The sequence below is a fragment of the Aythya marila genome (assembly GCF_965140915.1).
Source record: "Aythya marila genome assembly, chromosome: 5".
NCBI lineage: Eukaryota > Metazoa > Chordata > Aves > Anseriformes > Anatidae > Aythya > Aythya marila.
The window spans coordinates 12,580,724-12,593,046 of NC_139046.1; the positions used below are offsets into that span (position 1 = coordinate 12,580,724).

Genomic DNA, 12,323 nt, shown 5'->3' on the forward strand with positions numbered 1-12,323 from the left:
TATTCTGCACAGTGGCCCAGCCTCAACAGGAAGCATACGCAAGTCTTTACCCAGACTCTTCCATGGGATAAGGAAACTCTTCAAGGAGTTGTGAGCTGTGGTTTTGAATGCTCTAAGGCTGCATGGGATACAAGTCAGGTCTTCTAACTCCTGGGAAAATTCTCTAACCATACAATTATTGCTCTAATAGTGGCATCAACATCACTAGCTGCAGCTAACACAACGTGACATGCGCTCCCAATTAATTCCTTAGGAAACTTGCACATTACTTAAGGATTGCGTCACTTGTACATGGGGCATGGGGCCTCCTCTTTGACTCCAAATTAAGTGATCTCTAATCAATGCTGTTGCTCAACCATCTGTGGCCCAACACCTGCAGAATTACACAACCATCAGATTTCTGTTAGATTAGTATGAAAAAATTTAAATATGTTGGGAATATCTTGATCAACCTTAAACGAGAAACAAACTAAGTTTGTTGATAACCATTATTTACATCAATGCTTTTCTCTCTCAGCTATTTTGGAATTAATCTTTTTAAATGGACAGTAGCACTACGTAGCTGCTAGAAGTCATATCCTTTCTTCATTGAGATAGTCACCAACCCAATTAATATTCTCACCTTATTTCTTTAGTAGCTTTAATATTAACTGATTTCAGATAATTAGCACCTTATGCATGCAGCAAGAAGTCAGAGATATCATTAAAAAAGAGATTTTGTGCAGCACTGTAGTTTTTTACATATCTTCCATTTAACAACACAGATCAAATTCTAAATTTGGGGAAATTTTTCTGATGATTTTTTTTTGGTACAAAATAAAATACACAGAGAAAGTACACTGCTGGATTAGTGTACAATCATTAAAATGTTATTGAGAAACTATAATAAAATGGAAAAGCAATGAAAACTCACCATTGGCAGGTGTACTTCCTGTTCATATTCCAGAAACAAAAATCTTTCCATGTAATTATACAAATCTAAGTTTTTTAACAAAAAGTTTCCAAGTAGTATTTGTTTCATTTATAAAAAGACAGGGTTTTCTGAATGAATGAGGTCACAATGTAAGGGCTGTTGCTATAACTAGATGTGTACAGGGAGGGAAGTTACACGTATATGCAAAATTTAGAAGTAAAAATTCAGTCTTAGAAAAAACAATTGGCTTTACAAGATCAATACAGAAAAAAAAAAAAAAAGCAGCTCCTTGTTAATAAATTCACTGACATACTCTCACAGCATAAAGTTATGCAATGTTGCAGCACTTCATAGAATTTCCAGTTGAAACTAACAGCAAACTTTTACCATCTCAGCAGTCCCTCCACTGGTGGTGGTTGTTTTTTTTATTTGTTTTTCTGGTTTTGTTTTTGTCATCATCCTCCCCACCCCAAATGTTGTCTTCAGGCCCATCTGCCCCTAAAAGTGTTGACAGTTTTTGTTTTTTCCCCGCTTTCGTGGTATTCTATCAGATACATCGAGATATATATTTTCTGTGCTAGAAGGTTCTGAAATATTTAGGAATAGCTTTGTCCAAGTTGGCACATGCAGAAAGAGACATCACTCCTAAGTAATCTAATAAAAGATTGATTTTCATGTAAACAGTGTTTAGGGATTATTTACAGTTAATTGCTACAGCATGATTGTTTTTGTGTGTGTGTTTTTTGTTTTTTTGTGTTTTGTTTTTTTTTTTTCAATTATATATTGTACTTTTGGGAAATTTTAAGTCTAATACAAAATACTTATAAACAAACAGAAACCCACACCTATTCAGTACTATTGCAGCATTCTCATCTCTTCAAAACACACTTCTCTCCCCCAAAAGGTTATCTGTTGTTTATAATTATTTTACCCCCAAAAAATTAAAATAATCATACTTTGAAATAAAGTCAAATTTCCAGATGTACCAGAATGCCCAGTCCTGTAGAATTCTGACAGTTTATAAAAGCACATGCATAGATGCACAATGCCAAGTGGATCTTACACTGGGTAAGCATTTAGTTTATATAAATAATTACATCTTCCTTGGATACAATTTTATCATCTTTTCTCTGACGGTATTCTTAATTTTTGCACTATTTGCATAATTAGCTAAGCCTCCAACAAAGCCTCTTAAACTTTGCATACTTGCAGGCTTGCTTCATAGCTGAAAACTTAAGCCAGGAAACAAACTATTGGTAATTTAATCACCCAAACTTAGGCTGCCCATTAGCTCACAGCAACAGCCAATCCCCACATGAAGGGAAGATGCCAAAGGGATTAAAGGCAGAAGTTTTGTGCCATAGCATTGGCTCATGAGCAACCCAATGACTCATACGAAGGCACTGAGGCACAGACAGAGCAGGTGAATTACAGTATTGTGTGATCTTCGCTAACAGTGTCTCTCTATGGTCGCATCGTCTGGGATATTGTGAAACTGCATCATCACCACCACTTTACATAGGAAACTGGAACAGGACAGAGATCAAGAGAAATGGCCACGACTAAAGTCTGTCTAGGAAATATGGGAAAAAGCCAATTGGCCAATACCGTGACTTCACCACAAACAATGAATCATGCATTTCTTCAAGACCATCCTAGTCTGCAACTCCTGGACAAGACATTCTTTTCCATGTACCGCTCGCAGCACAGAGAAGCACCAGAGATACACAGAGGTATGCATCGCTTTATTCTGCTACTTTGGATAATGCCTGTGTGCAAGCCTCTCCCTCTTTCTCATTACTCTGACTGAAGTAATTATTGCTTGGAGGTTGGCTGGGTACTATCTTACATGTGTGAGGTGGTGAGTGATTGCTTTTGCATCACTTTTTTTCATTTTTTTTTTTTTTTTTCCCCCTTACTCTTCCCTTCACTTGTTAAACCACCATTATCTTGACCCATGAGTTTTTCCTCGCTTTTGCTCTTTCTATTCTCTGGTCCCATACCGCTGGGGGGGGCAGTGAGCGAGTGGCTGCCTGCTGCTTAGCCGACAGCCAGGAACTAGCAGCACTTACCAGGCTAAGGGAAACCACTGAGATAATGGAAAAAAAAAAAAAAAAAAAGCATGTTTAACAATTATGAACTTTTTGGGGAGGAGCTCTATAGGAACTCACATAACTGATAGTGTGGAACCAAGGAAAATAAATTTCACCTAAATTTGAAGAAATGCTTTAAAGTGTTTATAAAAAAATAAGTATTTTAGTCCAATTAATAAACTTTCAATATTAGCTGAACTGAACAAACAAATGTCATTGTTAGGGCAGAAGGCAGAGAAAAGAGACAGCCATTTAAGTGCCCTTACCTTTCGCTGTTCTTTTTACCACTAGATGAGCTGCTGGTGGATCCAGTGCGGTTGCGACTCCCTTTGGAATCTCCATAGCTTTCCCTCCGGCCTCCCGGGGACACGCGCTCAGTTGAACTGGTTCTCTTAACAGTGCTAATAAAAAAGGGGAGTGAGTTTTATAGAAGGACTTGTAAAAGCACATATTTTATGACAAATATTTCCGAGATATGTATCAAGTAGAAAGCTGACCATCATGTAACTGTTTTAATCAAAATTCGATGTATTAAAGACCCTACATAGGAGTTTCGCAGAGTAGCTGGTGCAACAGACTAATGTACTGCTTTTGCTCAGTCATAAGATAGCAGATGGGCCACACCAACATCAGACTAATCTGTAAAATCTACTTTCCATGTTACATTTCATATCTTTGAAATATCATATCATTTCATATCGTATCTACGCCTCTGGACTTTTGGATTTTCTCAAGAAGGAAAAGATTAAAGCACATTACCCGGCACCTGCAGACTACAGAAAGTGCCAAGACTAGGTCAAAATTTGAGCACCAGTAAGCTAGCTTCGTATCCACACTTAAATTCATTTATGCAGTGGTTTAAAATTAGTTTTAACATACCACAGAGTAAAGCTTATGAAAAAGTGCATACTAGCTCTCTGTTAGCTTGTCAAGAATGTATGCTTCCAAATTACCTGTGGGGATCACATTTCCCCAGTTCCTAACAAGGGGTTTCCCAAAGGTTAAAATCTTCCCCTTCAACCATGCTTTCAGCAAAGATACCTAACAGGAGCATCTTGCATGTCTTATGGCACCCCTCAGACAACCACCTCTCTCTGACTGAGCACCATAAGCCCAAACAGTAGCAGGATTACCTAGTAAAGAGAAACCAGGAATCGCTTCCACAGCATCAGCGGGACAGGACTCCGTGTTTGGGTCCCTATTTCCCCCACCCCAGCCCTCTACTGTTTTACCTCCTCTAAAGATCAGAGCAGGAACATCCCCTTTACCCATCGTATTCCCACAACTAAACGTTCAGCAGCCTCAAATACCATGGACTCTGATGATCGCTTCCAAGCCCACACTTCAATACTCACACACCTCCCTCTCCCCAGATCCCAACCACAATCTGCCCCTCCACATGAAAATTTCAGTCCTCCCTGTCCCTGCCCCTTCAAGTCCCGGTCAGTCCTTTCATCACCTCCCTTTACTTTTGTACACCCAGAAGGGTGGTCTGCTTACCACAAGGCTCACCTCAGGTATTTTTGAGCACTATTCCCTGCCTCCCCCTAAAAACTATCCCTCCTGTATTATCTCCATCAGCTCCTCAGACTCTCCCACTTCATGCATAGTGTGGAAAAAAAAAACAGTGAGGTGTTAACTCTTCATAAATGAAGGAAATGAGATGGACTTTTCTGTTCAGTCAAAATACACTCAGCTTATCTACTGTACGACAATTGATACTGTTGGTTTTTTTTGTTTGTTTGTTTGTTTGTTTTTAAAGAATATTCCTGTTCCTTTAGGGCTTTTCACCAGTGAGGTGGGGAATGCCTATTCCTTAGTTCATCAGAAATGATGGAACAACTGAGCCAGAGTCTCTCTGCAAAGCAACCACTTTTCTAAGAGGAAGCTCCCACCCACAGCAACCTCCGCAGGGCAGACACATCTTATGATGCATCTCAGGTAGCGTCACAAAAATCTTTCTGGATCATGCAGTGGTAGAATGGATGCTCAATGCTGCATTTTTGTGTTAAAAACAAGCATCATTCAGATGATCAAGCTGAGAAAAATAACTTCCTGTGGAGAGAGAGACGTAAGAGAGCAAACAGAATGCTACACACAGGGACAGACTGAAAAAATCATGGAAGAAGCAAAAAGGCAGTGAGAAGCATTTAATTCTGTTGTCACTTCAGGAATTAGTGTTTCCTAAGCTAGCCTAAGACTCTTCAAATCATCTCAATGTCAAATGCATGGGGAAAAAAAACCTCTTCTGATAGATTAAATAATATGCTGCAAGCACTTAACTCTGCCTCTCATCATCCCATGTAATATTTCTCCAGTTTAACATAAAAGAAGCCCTAATACCAAAAATACTCCACATAAGATATCTCCATTAGTGTAAGTCCTTCCACTAGATTATACACACTACTGCAGAAACTCTCACTTACGATTTTGTAGGATCAAACCTTTCTTCCTCTGTTAAGGAAAAGATGCCGTAACAAGAGGCAATATCAGCCTACATTGAAATTAAATTAAGGAAATCACCAAATTATGCTAATATTAGAAACGCTGTAGCAATTGTTGAAGCAATTTTAAGCTAATTTAATGTTGCATGGGGTTTTATGTTTATAGCTATCAACATTCAAAAGATGAATGGATGGATAACAAAATGAATGGGACTGAAGTTTAAATGTGCAATGCTATCTGCTTACTGAAGAAGTCTCTTGTCACTAGAAAACCTACTTTTACCACAACAGAAGAAAAAAAATCTTTTAAGCTCTTTTATTACCATTAAACTAATTAGTAACGCCACCTTCTGACAAATTTTATTTTACATTTTCAACACCACCAGCAAAAGCCCAGTGAGAAGCATTAGCAGGTGATCAGGAAGAGAACCGCAGCCGGATGTTTTGATTCCATTACATTAACTCAGTTTTGGCATAACACATTTTGGTAGCTACAGAGTTGAACACCGACTGTATCCATTGCTACAGCAGATACACTGTCACCTGAGGGAGAACTTTAAATGATAGGAAGTATTTGTTTAACTTCCAGGGCTATAAGAGTGTAACTGGATTCCAGAATTTGGCTTCCAGATTAGTGATGCAAAAGGAGAGGCATTTGCAAAATTGTTAAAAAGATAACATTTGTTAACACAATTTTTAACTTAAAGCAATGTGATTTAATGAAATATTGTTTTAGTAAAAGTGACGTTAGCATAGAAGAACAAAGATATTGTATCTGAAACTATCGTCTAAGTATAGCAATGCATTTATCATGATGAGAAGTTTTAAATTTACTTCTGAAAATGTTAAAAATGGGAATAATAATTGCAGTTAAGTTCTACCATGTTAATGTTGCTACTGAAACAGCCACTTTCTATGTGTCGAAACAGAACAGAAAGGAAAAACAACTGAGCTTCAACACTACAAAGCTATTAAGGATCCCTCACCTTAGAGCAGGCTTTTTCAGTTTGCATGCATTGAGAAGATTCACAGACCTGCTTAATCCAGATCGAGAGGTGCGTAAACAAAGCAGAATAAAAAGTGAATGCAACAATAAAACGTGGAAACAAGACATATAAAACAAACTTACATTAAAAGACATTCGCATGCGTTCAAGATATGAAGTCACGTGCAAGAGTGAACAACACAGCGCTTATTGACTCGGATAGATGTTTGATCATTTCAAACCATACATTTCAGAACACCAATGTATCTTTGAATGACAAAATCTTAGCAACACTCCAAATACACTGACCATTTTGAAAGCTACTAAAAACAAGAAAGAAAAATCAAAGAGGCTATCCGAGGAAACAGACAGATGATCCTGCTAGAAGACAAAAGACTATTTAAAAAAAGCAATGGTAAACACAAGAAAAGAAATCCTCACCCATTCACACACATACACACACAGCACTGCTCAGCTTGTTTCAAATGGTTGCATCACTGGATTGCAGAGAGCAAATCTGGCCAATACATACATAAATATTTATACACACACGCATATAAGTATGTTTAATTAACAAATATTGGGGGGGAAAAAATAAAGCTTTCTAATAAATACATAAAAATAGTGCACAATGCTCTTAGACAGTAGCCAACAATATTAATATTTTGAAACTTGTCTAGCACTCTTTCTGACCCTCATTTAAATCAATTAGAATAAATTCAAGAATAATATACGACTTCAATTTCATTATGCCTTTGAGCAAAGCACACTAATAACTTTAATTGTTCGAGATATAGTGAAGTGGCATAATAGTTTGCCACTTGAAGTTCAATGGAGAGGTTTTTTTTAATTTATACTCATTTTATTTAAAAACATTTTCTTTGAGAGTGTTAAACAGAAGACTAAATTGAAGGTTTGATACAGAGTGTGTGTGTGCCAGTTACAAATCACTGTTGCCCCCAGAACAGAATGGAGAACATTAATTCCAGGAGACTGAACAATTTCCTAGGGGCCATGTGTTTAGAGTTTAGAAGAACAGGAATTCATCATATTAAAGTATTTTATTCTCCCTACAAACAAAGCTTTTTTATGTTTTCTTTGTTCCAGTTTCTTCCTTTTGATCTCCATTGTCAGAGTTTTGCAGCATTGTAATGCTTTACAATCTGCTCAAGAAGAAAGAATGACTGATTGTCTCTTTTTGAAAGGCAGAGTATATGCTAGCCTACGGTCTGCATCAGCATCCCCACTGGGAAAGGTACTGTCTGCACTCTCCTCCCTTACATTTTTCTTTTTTTTTCTTTTTTTCCTTTTTCCCCTTCAACTATTGGAAACAAAGCTATCCTAGATGAGTCACAAAAAGCTAGATTTTAATAGGGAACACAAAACATTACTACTGCGTGCTGGACACATTCCAAAGGCAAATTTGGTGTTAAGCAATGAACTTCAAGCCACATTACATCTGAAAGGAAGAGTGCTGGGGGAAGGGAAAGTTCTGTTCATGATACAAAAAGACCAACTTATTTTGAATGAAATTTTCAAATAATTATCCTACGCATAAAATTCAAAAATAAAAATATGGCAGAGTGTAAAAAGCTGGCACACAAAATAGCTCAATTCCTGACTTCTACAGCATACACTAAACACGTGAAATTTAAAATCACATTCCCTGAGATGAGTTTCTTTGTGAAGACGACTTTCAGACACTTTATAAAGACAGGCAATTCTTGATTATCTGTGTCAGGTGATTATCCAGTCCATCACTAAATCACTTCAGCTCTGCAGCAGCCAGCTTGCACCTGGCAGCCGTGCAGCTTTGCAGCACGCGTTGGTGCTGGATCAGAATCACCAGCATCACCAGGTTTTCTGTTTTGCACTGCATTATTGCTGTGTATTTTTATCATCTGATTGACCTGTGTCTTGTATTTTTTCCTATTCAGGTTATTTCATTCCTTCCTCAACTTGGATAATTGGGTTCTGGCTATACAAGAGCTGAATGCTGAAGGGGGTTTGGTGCCCTCAGTTCTAATTGAAGTCGGAGTCAGTTGAGGTTACCCAACATTTTACAAGATCTGGTTCTAATTAACACATTAGGCCTTATAACAACCTACTGATACCCAGAGATGCACACTTTACATATGGAAAACCAATATGCATAGAGGTTAAGTGATTTGCATAAGGTCATTGAGGGAATGTGGCAGAATCTGAATAAAAACTCTGCTAGTTCCACCCTTTCAGCCTCAAGCCTTTTTTTTTTTTTTTTTTTTTTATCTGCAATTTTATATTCCTGCCAGAAGAAGTCATTTCCATTTCAGATATTAAATGGGAAACTGGAAAACATAGTGAACTCTGAACTGCATCTCCTTGGTAATCCAGCAAAGGGGATGAACAGTATACCAACCTGCGGGTTCAAATGAGTTTACCAATACATTTAAACACAGCTACTGTATGAAATGAGATTGTAGACTTATTGATAAGCACATCTATTTCTAAGCAATGGCATGTATGGACGCACACTTGATCTCCACAGAGATTATTTGCATGTATTTATACAGATACACGACATGCTGTTTCAAGGGACAGATCAAAATCACTGCAGTTGGATACCACACATTAGGTAACCTCGTTTTTTAAATGAGAGAAAGGAAGAATCAGAAGTTACTTATTTGTAAATCCCCTTTTCATAACAGTGTTCAGATAAACATTTGGCAGGGATTCCACTAACCTAGGTGTATGTCTCTTTTGAAAATATGCTCACAGTAGAAGATGATGAAATTTTTATTATATTAACCATAGCATATATTTGTAGTTCACAACAGCGGACTGAAGGTTTAAAATAAGATTCATAAAAGAAGTTTCTTCTTTAAAAACAAAACAAAACTTTTCTTTCACTTTACCTCTCAAATTTTACTTTTTTTGTTTGTTTGTTTTTTTTTTAAAGTTCTGAAAAACTGAATTTTTTCATTCTGCACCTGTATTATATAGGAAAAGTATTAAAGTATCCAAGCTGAAATTAAGTTTTAAAGCATCTATAACCACTTAATACTATTTGGAGCTGCTATTCCACAACATCACGTTTTGGACTAATAGAATACCTACATTGTGAAGTAGTGGCAGTTTTAGAATCACTTTATATGAGAAGAGCACTATAAAACCATGGCAGTGGGTGATATTGGCAGTAGGGTGATGGTTGGACCAGATGATCTTGGAGGTCTTTTCCAAACTTAATGATTCTATGACATTAGTAGAGATGATAATTTACAAAGTTATTAAAAATTACACACTATAAACTCTTCATCATTAAGTGAAGCTTCTTAACAAGTTCTACCCACCTGAAAAAAGGGAACTATTTGACCTTGCCGCTATATTCATATTACCTTTATGCATACCCACATACAGCTCCTGAATGCAGAACAGCCCGTTATAAATACAAAGTATGAATTAATTTATATTAATGAACTCATCTACTTGACTATTCGCAAGTAAGCTACATGGAACAGTTAAGACATAACCTTTGAATACTGAATACTTGGAGCATGCTATACTACAAAACACAAAATCCCCTAAATTATTTTAAGGGTCGTTATCAAAAACTAATGATTGTAGAGAACTATTTACTAAAAGTTTTGTACAGTAATTCATTAAGAAGGTCTTTTAACACTCCCCTTCAACACTTCCTCTCAAACTGTATTTATAGCTAAGGCACAGAAATATACTTTAATATAGTTTAATTTAAAATAAACTAATAAATAAAATTGAATATTGAATTAAATCAATACAGCATTTTAGTGTTTGAAGGGAATAGGAATTCTACAGCACCCGGATTTTTTTCAGGATATAAGCATGCATTCCTAGATTTAAGCACTCTAATAAGCTTCTGTCTATAACAGACAAACTACTCATATGTATTTTTTCTTTCCTAAAATGGAATACACATTTTAATATTGCATATTTAAAGCACCTTCAGTTCAGCCCCCATAGCAAAAAGGAAACATAAGAAAAGGACATTAAAATCCTTATGCTTTGGAAGATTTCACTCACAGACGAGCCAAGAGTCATTAAACACTCCCTAAGGAATCCCCTAAGGACTTTCCCACTAGCACAGAGGGCATCCAGACTGCAGGATATATTTATCTACGGGGACTGGGAGCTTTGCAGGCACTGTCCGATGGATGGCTTGAGTTATGCAAAGGCTTCTCAGCACAGAGAAAGGACAAGTGTGATTTTCACCTCCATTTGACCCACCCTGCTCTGGAGCAGAAAGTCCTCCGTTGAACCTTGGATAGCGAGCGTACAGACTTGCAAGTCACACCCTTTGTACACAAGTGAGGCAGGGCAATACTTGTGATCTCACTTTGTTTCATAATTACCACTTAAAATGATGTGTTTAATTAACAAGAATAAAATTAGAATTATTGAGAAAAAAAAGCTTGCAAAGAACAAGTTTACTTCAAAATTCACCATAGTGAATCAAAATAGTGACTTTTTTAATACTAATCATTTTTCTCTTTAAAAGACAGGTTTTTCCACCCACTTGCTAAATTCTGATAACATAATTCTGATAACAGAAACGTTTATACAGTATTTACCTTCCTTCTCTTATCTTAAGGGCTGATTCAAGCAAACCTACCAAAACCTGCAGCTGCTGTGAGCCCCGTTTCATAGAAGCCCAATTCTATTTGGGTGACACTGAAATAACTACAGTGCTTTCCACTATTAATTCCGCATGGCACAGCCTCTCTATAACAACAAAACCCAGAGCTTCTGGAAAACCAGTTGCCTTCAAATGAGTAACAAAAAGAGTTGCATACAGTCACCATCTCCCCTTTAAGGAAGACGTCTCTTTACAAAGGAAGCCTCAGCCCTTAGCATGTTAATACTCTCATTTCCACAACTTGCCTTCCTCAGAGATGAGATCATCATCTCCAAAAAATGCTAAGGATGACACACAACAAAGTGTTAAAAAAAAAAAAAAAAAAAAGGCAAAAAAAATCCCCCCATAGCATTATCTTTTACAGGCAAACAGTACAACAGACCAACACCACAACTATCACACACAACTTGAACTTGCTCCACCCAATCCGTTGCGTTTCTTATAACCTACGTGTACAAAACAAGCATACATGTCGCCCGCAAAAACACACACACACAAAGCAAATTGAGTAATTATTAAAGGGCATAAATACATGCTAATGGTAAGATACATAAAACTTGATATTCTCATTTGCATGACTGTCCTAGGCATAGAATTCTCTTCCCTGAGATGCTTATAGCATTGTGCAGGCAGTTTCAAGATAATTTTTACTGAGAGAAAACAACCATAGGTGACATGCTGATCTGTAATGATAGCACAGTTACTCTCCAGACTGTTTTCTAACAGCTATTAAAAGAATTGCTGCCATACTTTTCATGTCATGTTACACAACAGTAGAAATATGTTATTTTGTTAGACTACAGCAGCAAGAAAATAATACAAACTAGTAGATTAAGCATTGTGTGTTCTTTCAATATTCGCAGCAATAACCTCAATTCCAATTAATTAGATCAAATAAGTTTAAAGTTTATTAGAATGAACTCCATCTCTCTCTGAACTAAATACATATAGACCACTGCTTTGAAAGTAAGAAAAAAAACACGTATTTGGATGCTTGAAGGAAGAGATTCATTATTTTCTCAGTTTAACAATTATAGTGTTACATTATGTACCTTTTTGCTGCTGGTGATACAGTTTCCTTTCTGGTTCCTGATGGGGAAGGTAAAGAGCCACTTGGTTTCTTTGGTAACACAGTTCCATTATTAACAGTAGTCCTTAAAGGCAGTGTTTGTACCAGAGGTCTTGCTGTAAAACAAGCAGAGGATGAAATCATTGGTTTTACTTTCTTTTTTTTTTT

General features: G+C 36.9%; 1 protein-coding gene across 5 annotated transcripts in view; it reads right to left on the bottom strand.

The window, feature by feature from the left end:
* EML1 (EMAP like 1) overlaps positions 1-12,323 on the bottom strand; it is a 121,992-nt gene that overhangs the window by 34,600 nt on the left and 75,069 nt on the right. For all 5 annotated transcript variants that reach the window (XM_082762039.1, XM_082762037.1, XM_082762038.1 and 2 more), the window contains 2 exons: positions 12,139-12,271; positions 3,273-3,407 (listed from right to left, as the gene is read on the bottom strand). In XM_082762039.1, the coding sequence (XP_082618165.1) occupies positions 3,273-3,407; positions 12,139-12,271 (268 nt within the window). The remainder of the gene's footprint in view (positions 1-3,272; positions 3,408-12,138; positions 12,272-12,323) is intronic.